This window comes from Electrophorus electricus, chromosome 11, assembly GCF_013358815.1.
Source record: "Electrophorus electricus isolate fEleEle1 chromosome 11, fEleEle1.pri, whole genome shotgun sequence".
Classification (NCBI taxonomy): Eukaryota; Metazoa; Chordata; class Actinopteri; order Gymnotiformes; family Gymnotidae; genus Electrophorus; species Electrophorus electricus.
In genome coordinates, this window is record NC_049545.1 from 21664953 (window position 1) to 21675181 (window position 10229).

General features: G+C 44.8%; 1 protein-coding gene across 1 annotated transcript in view; it reads right to left on the reverse strand.

Annotated features, from left to right (window-relative positions):
• Positions 1–9941, reverse strand: part of cdh23 (cadherin-related 23) — a 211069-nt gene extending 201128 nt beyond the window's left edge. Inside the window, exons 1-2 of the mRNA XM_035531500.1 lie at positions 9858–9941; positions 6765–6839 (exon numbers count right to left, since the gene is read on the reverse strand). Of these exons, the coding sequence (XP_035387393.1) occupies positions 6765–6839; positions 9858–9912 (130 nt within the window). The 5' untranslated portion in view covers positions 9913–9941. The remainder of the gene's footprint in view (positions 1–6764; positions 6840–9857) is intronic.
• Positions 9942–10229: the final 288 nt, after the last annotated feature.

Genomic DNA, 10229 nt, shown 5'->3' on the forward strand with positions numbered 1-10229 from the left:
TGAACAAGGAAAAAATATTTGTGCAAAATAAATATTCTTAAATAATCCCACTATTTGTGGTTTGTTAAATACTGTATTTGGATTTAGCTCCAGCCATAATGTGTGTGCACATGTGTGTGTATGTGCGTGCGCGTGTGTGTGTGTGTGTGTGTGTGCATATGTGTGTATTTGTGTGTGAGTGTGTGTGTGTGTGTGTGCTCATGCTCGTGTGTGTGGATCCATTCTCCTCAGATCAAATATCCATGCATGAACATTGATGCCTTCACTGCAGGATAAAACACTAAGCAAACACCGAGTCTGGTTGAAGTGTTGCCCAGAAAACCTCCCATCCAACACATACACACACACACACACACATTTGAAAAGTGCCTAAAAAACTTTCTTAAAATGGCATAAAAGAAAAACAGTGAATCAATCATCTAACATCTGCTGCACACACTCACAAACCCCCCCCCCCCCCCCCCCCCCCAAAAAAACAAAAAAACAAAAAACAAAACATTTCTGCTAAGTTCACAATGACTTAACTAAATAGGTTGGAAACTAAAACCAACCAGGGTGAAGTGCAGATTACCCAGCATGCCTAAGCACACAAACCCCCCAGAACCCTTTAACCCTGATCATACTCACAAGCTACCTAAAGCAAACACACGCAGGAATAATGTTTAAAGGAATGGTATTTTTAGGAATGATATTTAAAGATAAGAATTTTTACAAGTTCTGGCAAGAAATTGCACGGAAAAACCAGAAAAACCTATATCTTAAAAAAACTATTGTGAAAAAAAACTGTTAATCTATGTGAAAAAGGAGCTAATGAACCAACAACTGCTACAGTCTGGGTGACAGGCACTAGATATGGAATTAGATCCATAAACAGGATAAAAAACGCAGATGATACAAGAAAGTACAGACAGAGCAGACAGACAGTATAGACAGCAGAGCAGACAGACAGTACGGATAGCAGAGCAGACAGACAGTACAGACAGCAGAGTAGACAGACAGTACAGACAGCAGAGCAGACAGACAGTACAGACAGCAGAGCAGACAGACAGTACGGATAGCAGAGCAGACAGACAGTACAGACAGCAGAGTAGACAGACAGTACAGACAGCAGAGCAGACAGACAGTACGGACAGCAGAGCAGACAGACAATACAGACAGCAGAGTAGATAGACAGTACAGATAGCAGAGTAGATAGACAGTACAGATAGCAGAGCAGACAGACAGTACAGACAGCAGAGCAGACAGACAGTACAGATAGCAGAGCAGACAGACAGTACAGACAGCAGAGTAGACAGACAGTATGGACAGCAGAGTAGACAGACAGCTAGCACCTGCAGAACCATTTCTGTAAGGTATGGTTAAAAACACAGAATGTGACATGTGTTTAGGTTAAGCCTGCATTTCTTTAAGAAACCAGTAGTTTACAGTAGTTGAGATGCTTTGCTTTGCCAGAAGCTTCCCAGCTTTGATTGGCTCGATTTGATTCACAGACACTTTGTGATTTGATTCACCGAGGCTATGTGATTTGATTCACCAAGGCTTTGTGATTTGATTCACAGGAGCTTCATGATTTGATTCACAGAGTCTGCGTGATTTGATTCACAGAGTCTGCGTGATTTGATTCACAGAGTCTGCATGATTTGATTCACTGAGGCATCATGATTGGACAGCTGCTTGGATGCGCGTGTCCATATTCACGCGTGTGGTGACATCCGGGCAGCGTGACTCTGAGACCGTGTCCAGCTGCAGTCTGCGTGTGTGTGTGTGTGTGTGTGTGTGTGTCAGTGGTGTCCCAGACGTGTGCAGCGACTCTCCTCCTCCTGGGGCTAAGGCAGCGCGTGCTGTAATTAGAGGCTAAAAGTTGGCGGTGCTGGATTTGGAGGCTTCAGTTAAACTAACATCATGCTTATCTTCTCCAGAATGCCCTTTACTCCACGCCACACAGGCCTGAAGCTTTTTGTCATTTCAGAACAGATGAATGCATCTGCTACAGTTAGCTAATTGACTAATTAGTCTAATTAAGTCACTTGCCAATTCGTTAGTGAGCAAACACAGCGGTCTCACGGGGGTTGGGTGGGGAACGGAAGGGAGGCCGATAAACTGTATGATGATAAGCTCCTGCAGTGGGACTCGAAGGCGCAGGCAAAATTTTATACAAAAACACACGCACACATGCTCACACACACACACACACACACACACAAACACACACACACACGCACGCGCGCGCACACAGTCGCAAGGACATTTGTATAATGCACATTACCATTCTCATCTGTATGTACTACAAACTAGCAAACCGACTCTGCTACAAACAGCAGCATAGTTCAGCTTCTGTATATACAGCTACCTAAAACACATAAGCTTTACAGAAGACATACACACACACGCGTATACATGCATCCATCCATTCACACACTCGCACACACACGTGTGCATACACATGCACATGCATGCACACCCATGCTCACACATTCACATGCACACATAAATGCATGCACGCATGCACACACATACACGTCCAGCAACTCAAGCGCGCACAATCACGTACACAAACACAAGCACACACACACGCACGTGTACACACACACATGCACACACATCTGCTGCACACAGACACACACACGAGTCTGTAGGCCCTTCTTTTTGAAGACATCTGTGACACTAATAAACTAAAATGCTGATAAATTGTGCCTGTCCAATCACACATCCCCTCCCTGAACAAGCCATCAACATCATCCAATCAGACATGGCTCACAGCTTTGACCACCAATCAGAGTCAGGCAGAGTGGAGGAGACAGTGGGAGTTGCACAGAGGGCAAACTGACTGTAGGTGGAAGTTTGCCCTAAACACACATCCGGAATTAATTTCCATAACAAAATACCAGCTGAACACACAACATCAGAACTCTTCTCGTCATGTACAGAATAGAATGGAGATGAAGCTATAATACGTAGTAATCCATTACTTTTGAACTCTTCAGGTTGACATAGATATTGTAATCCCACTGTAACTTAGCACAATAAAGGCTAACCCTTTAAAACTGACAGACATAACACTACACTAGTATAGAAAACAGACATGATTACAGAAGGAAGATTAAAGAGGGAAGACGATGAAAAAAATACATGTGTGCCTACCACACACACACACACACACACACTCACACACAGACAAACACACACACACACACACAGACACACACACACACACACACACACACTCACACACAGACAAACACACAGACAAACACACACAGACAAACACACAGACAAACACACACACACACACACACTCACACAGACAAACACACACACACACACACACTCACACAGACAAACACACACACACACACACACACACACACACACACACACACACACACACACAGACAAACATATTAGGCAGTCCATCAGAAGCTAAGATGGCTGTGCTTCCAGTTAAAACAAAGACAGCATGAGATTGCTGATGACAATGTAACTAAGTGACCCTTTGTGGTGTTGTGATTCTGTGCTGCTGTGGTTCTAATGTGCTGTGTTGCTGTGATGCTGTGATTATAATGTGATGTGCTGCTGTCATTCTATGATGCTGTGGTTCTAATGTGCTGTGATGCTGTGGTTCTAATGTGCTGTGATGCTATGATGCTGTGGTTCTAATGTGTTGTGCTGCTATGGTGCTGTGATGCTGTGGTTCTAATGTGCTGTGCTGCTGTGGTTCTAATGTGTTGTGTTTCTATGATGCTGTCGTTCTAATGTGCTGTGCTACTGTGGTTCTTATGTGCTGTGGTTCTAATGTGCTGTACTTCTAATGTGCTGGGCTGCTGTGCTGCTATGATGTTGTGGTTCTAATGTGCTGTGCTGTTTTGGTTCTAATGTGCTGTGATGCTGTGCTGCTGTGATGGTATTGTTGTAATGTGCTGTGCTGCTATAATGTTGTGCTGCTGTGGTTCTAATGTGTTGTGCCGCTGTGTTGCTTTGATATTGTGGTTCTAATGTGCTGTAGTTCTAATATATGCTGCTGTGATGCTGTGGTTCTAATGTGCTGTGCTGCTATGATGCTGTGATGCTGTGCTGCTGGGGTTCTAATGTGCTGTAGTTCTAATGTGCTGTGATGCTGTGGTTGTAATGTGCTGTGATGCTGTGCTGCTGTGATGCTGTAGTTTTAATGTGCTGTAGCTCCAATGTGCTGTGGTTCTAATGTTCCGTTAGTTCTAATGTGCTGTAGTTCTAATGTGCTGTGCTTTCGTCTCTCCAGTACTGGGCAGGCTGCTCTTCTAGACGTTTCCAATGTGGAACAAATCTCTCCAGAGCTTTCACTCACCAGCCTGGGGTCTCAAGGTCTCCTGGCTTGATCAACCATCTTTAATGGCCATTTTAGCTGGTCCTGAACATGTGACTGTTGACCACCTGGCTTCCTACTTGGAACTGTCCACTGAGCACCTGGTGAAGGGAGCATGAGCCAGGCCTTCCAATCACAGCATGAAGGATGTGGTCTGCCCAGCTAACACTGAGCATCTGAGCAGGCAGGAGGCATGACTGCTGGACTACCTCAAGAGGAGGCAGGACTGCTGGACTACCTCAAGAGGAGGCAGGACTCCTAGACTACCTTAAGAGGAGGCAGGACTGCTGGATTACCTTAAGAGGAGGCATAGCAGAAAAACGGAGTCATCAGAGAACAGTCATCAGAGCACAGTCATCAGAGCACAGCTTTCAGTACAGCAGTCATCAGAGAACAGTCATCGGAGCACAGTCAAAAGAGCACAGTAACCAGAGCAAAGTCATCAGAGCAGAATGATCAAAGCACAATCATCAGAGCACAGTCACCAGAGCACAATCATAAGAGCACAATCGTCAGAGCACAGTCATCAGAGCACAGTCACCAGAGCACAATCATAAGAGCACAGTCATCAGAGCACAGTCATCAGAGCACAGTCACCAGAGCACAGTCATCAGAGCACAGTCATCAGAGCACAGTCATCAGAGCACAGTCACCAGTGCACAGTCACCAGAGCACAGTCACCAGTGCACAATCATCAGAGCACAATCATCAGTGCACTGCAGCTCATGGATGTAGTCCACATGAGTTTGTGTCCCTGCCTGAAGGTCACAGATGGTGAACAGGTTCCCATTGAGAATCTGCACTCTGTCCTCTCCATCACAGGGTGTGACACAGGGGTGTGACACAGGGGTGTTACTGCTAGCACAAAAATCTTGAAAATTACAGGGTCATGTACACACCCCTGCTTCACCCCAATGTTCACAGGAAAGGGTACAGACTCCAAACATGCACCAGGGTTGCACACTACTGCAGAACACACACACACACACAAACACACACTCACACACACACACACACAAACACAAACACACACTCACAGAGTGGGAGGAGTGACTGCTATCAGCTAATCTATTCTTTTAATTCAGGACTCATGACAAGACTGGGCAAGGTGAAGATCAACCTGACACTCTCAAATTGCCTTGTCAATCATCAAAGTCATCCTTAACCTACTGAAATAAACAGAGAGAAAGAGAGAGAGAGAGAGAAAGCTGCTCTGTGTGAACAACTGTACACAGTGTGTGTGTGTGTGTGTGTGTGTGTGTGTGTGTGTGTGAACAACTGTATACTTCAGTTCACTACAAAGGTCATTTACACCTTTACACTCTCCATCACATTTCCAAGGAACCCATCCCTGCCCAGACTAGAACCATCATCACCAGTAGGATTTACACACATCTGTCCACAGCACCTGATGGGAAAAAGTCACCCTACAGGATCCCTCTGTTAGACGTTGAGGGAGCAGAATGTTCCGGAAGAGAAGAGGGAGGTAAGCAGCAGGTAGGGGGTGACACCCCCCCCAACCACACAAAAACCCATGTCTACACAAATACCACATAAAAAACCTACACAAACACCCACATCTACACAAATACCACATAAACACAAACACCCTCACCAACACCCATGCCTACACAAATACCACATAAACACCTACACAAACACCCATGCCTACACAAATACCACATAAACACCTACACAAACACCCACACCAACACCCACATCTTCACAAACACCACATAAACACCTACACAAACACCCACACCAACACTCACACTTACACAAAGACCACATAAACACCTACACAAACACCCTCACCAACACCCATGCCTACACAAATACCACATAAACACCTACACAAACACCCTCACCAACACCCATGCCTACACAAACACCACATAAACACCTACACAAACACCCTCACCAACACCCATGCCTACACAAACACCACATAAACACCTACACAAACACCCACACCAACACTCACACTTACACAAAGACCACATAAACACCTACACAAACACCCATGTCTACACAAATACCACATAAACATCCACACAAACACCCACAGCCACACATACACAAAAACCCACACCCCCACACAACACTGATGCAAACACCTCATAAACACAAACACACTGACACCTAACACAAACACTACACAAACACCCACAAAACACTCACACCCACATACTTGCACAAAGACCACTTAAACTCCCACCCAAACACCCACACCCACGCAAACACCACATAAACACACAGACACACACCCACCCTCAAACAAACATCCACACCTGTGCAAACATCACATAACACCCATACCCACACCTACACAAACAGGGCAGAGTGTGTGTGTGTGTGTGTGTGTGTGTGTGTGTGTGTGTGTGCATGAGAGGTAGTATGAGGGAGTATGCTCCATGAGACTCACCCACTGGAGTATTCTCATAGATGAGCAGGTATTGGTCGAAGAAATAGTTCTGGAACCGTGGAGGCTGGTTTGCAGCTGGAAACAGGAGAGAGACAGGGGTGTGTCAGAGAAAAACTTTCAAACATTCTGCTACCCAAACACGCGCACACACATACCCACCCATATCCACAGCCACTCACACACCCACCCACCCACACACACACACACACACAAAAGAGGCTGCTGGCTACTAGAGCATTGGTGTGTGAGAGACATCTGATAGTAAACACCAAAGAGGAGTCTAAATCGATTGGCCATACCTCAAACTAACACCCTTGCTGTGTGAGCCATTACCGCGATCTTACTAATCAATACAGCCACAGTGTGTGTGTGTGTGTGTGTGTGTGTGTGTGTGTGTGTGTGCATGTGTGTGCGTGCATGTTTGCTTTATGTGCATGTTGATTCCTGTGGAGTGGTTTGGAGTGCATGCTCTCTCTCTCTCTCTCTCTCTCTCTCTCTCTCTGATGCTCCTCTCTTCCTCTCCTGTTTCCACTCACTCACACTCACTCACGCTCAGTCACACTCAAATTTGAATTCAAAGTGCTTTATTGGCATGAACTGTAATTAAAATCTGTTGCAATTAACAGAATTATTAACAATGAAAGTGACAAAATTTAGTTGATAAATATATATACATGGTATAAATATACACCTATTGGTTTAAGATATGGTTTGATTGTTTTCTCGAAGAGTGTAGAAGTTAATAATACACTGTACTGATATTTTAACACGTTCAACAATTTCTCCTACACATTCCCATCATATCTTCATTTCTTCATATTCTCTTCAGAAGATGGCGTGTGTGTATTTATTGAGTGTACGAAGTCTTGTGCAAGGTGTGGATATTTGGTGCGTTAGCAGAGATAGTCTCTGTTCCTCCTGAGTGTCACTGACTGCATGTCTGTTCTTCTCTGGGCTTCCAGTGTCTTCTTATGACACCCCTCTCTGTCTCAAGGTTATGGACACTAAGCGTGTACACTGTCTCACTCTCACTCACTCACTCCCCCCAAATTCTCTCTCAACTCTCACCTACTTTCTCTCATTCTCACTTGCTCTCACTCTCTCTCTCACTCTCATTAACTCACTCTCACTAACTCTCTCTCTCACTGTCACTCATTCTCTCACTCATTCTCTCTCACTCTTTTAGGTGTCATCAGTGTTTGAGGTTAGTGGGAGATGATAAAACAGCAGAGCTTTGATGTGCATGTGTGTGTTTGTGCATGTGTGTGTATGCGTGTGGTTATATGTTACAGAAACAGAAACACAAACATAAATACAGAAACAAGAACACAAACACAGAAATGACACTATTATTACAGTGCATTTCTGTCTAATGCACTATTATAACATTATTATTACAGTGCATTCCTGTCTAATGCACTATTATAACATTATTATTACAGAGCATTCCTGTCTAATGCACTATTATAACATTATTATTACAGTGCATTCCTGTCTAATGCACTATTATAACATTATTATTACAGAGCATTCATGTCTAATGCACTATTATTACACTATTATTACACAGCATTCCTTTCTAATGCACTATTAACATTATTATTACAGAGCATTCGTGTCTAATGCACTATTATCTCACTATTATTACACAGCATTCCTTTCTAATGCACTATCCTAAACTCCTTTATAATTCACTATTCCAAAAAATCAAGGATACAAATTTATGATAATGGTGACTGAGAAATTATACAGCAGCTCTGCAGTGGCCTACGCCGTGATGTTCTGCAGCAGTGGAAGTGGGGTGAGTAGTGTGTGTGTGTGTGTGTGTGTGTGTGTGTGTGTGTGTGTGTGTTACAGCAGGGGTGGGTACAAATGTGGGGTGGTGTGTGTGTGTGTGTGTGTGTTACAGCAGGGGTGGGTACAGATGTGGGGGTGTGTGGGGGTGTGTGTGTGACAGTAGGGGTGGGTACAGATGTGGGGGGGTGGTGTGTGTGTGTGTGTGTGTGTGTGTGTGATGATGTGAGAGTCAGTCAAGTGGCTCTCCTGTTTGATCACATCTCTTCATATCTTCATGAACTCTTCACTTCTCATTACGCCGCTGCTACAGGCAGCCTGTCTCAATCACAGCACTGCTCACATAATGGCAGCTCTCTCCCTCTCTCGCTAACTCTCACTTCTCTTTTATTCTGTCTTTCCCTCTGCTTCATTATTTTTAATTCTTCCAGTTCACTCTCTTATTGTCTCTCTCTCTCTCTCTCTCTCTCTCTCTCTCTCCTGTTAAGAGCAGGGATTGGGGGTGGGGTTAAGGGCACCATGGGGGCAGAGTTTATCTAGTCCTGGGGGCGGGACTAAGGCAGCCCTGGGCAGTGAGTTGAGCCATGCACTGCCATCAGTTTGTGACTAATTTCTTTTGATTTTCTTGAGGCCACAAAGCTCTTAACAATCACCAAGAGATAATAACCATGAAAACACTATTCCCATAGCAAGATGAGAGAGGGGGAAAGATAAAAAGAATGGTAATAAGAAAGATGGGGAGGGTAAGTGAGTTTGGAGACGAGCGTAAAGAGGAAGAGACGGGTGGAGAGAATGAGAGCAAGAATGAGAGGAGAGAAAGCAAGGAAGTGAGAAAATATGAGAGAGAGAGAGAGCGACAGAGACACAGGGAGAGAGAGACAGAGAGAAAGAGACAGAGAGAGAGAGAGAGACTGAGTCCTTGCTTTGGAACATCATTGAGTGCAGAGTGGAGGCAGCACTGCCTTGATAGCACAACAACACTCACACACACACACACACACATGCATACACACATGCACACATGAAAAGAGAGAGAGAGAGAGAGAGAGGACTGTGTGAACCGAGCCAGAGAGAAACGGATGAGTGACAGGCTCACTGGGAAAGCTGATTGAGTGGGTGAGACTGGATGAGAGGAGGTCTGTCTGGAAGACAGACTCCGTAATGGGAGAAGAGCAGGGGGCGGAGTCTGCAGAGGACACCAGGGGGTGTGCATGTCTATGTCTGTGGATGTTCATGTGTGTATTACTGTGAGTATGTGGGTACGTTTGGTGCATGTGTGTGCGTTCGTGTGTGTTTTACCTTCACTGAGCATGTGCAGAAGGAAGGAGGAGAGTAACAGCTTGACTAGCATCATCTTGCCACTGGAAACTTCTATCCAGATCACCTGTACCTGTTCTGTACTGCACACACACACACACACACACACACACACACACACATTCAAATTCAGTGTAAAAAATACAATATGGTCCGCCTATTTTAGTTTGTGGGACAAATAAAAGTTAAAATATTGTAAAAAATTGCCCAGTGTCATGTTCAAGGAACGTCCATTTTCAGTCCTTCAGTCCGAGGTGCTTAATGTGCAGATGTGTGCTTGAACAGACACAAGAGCACATCATTGTGGAAACATGGAGCAAGACCTACACCACCCACAGCACCACCCCGGAGCAC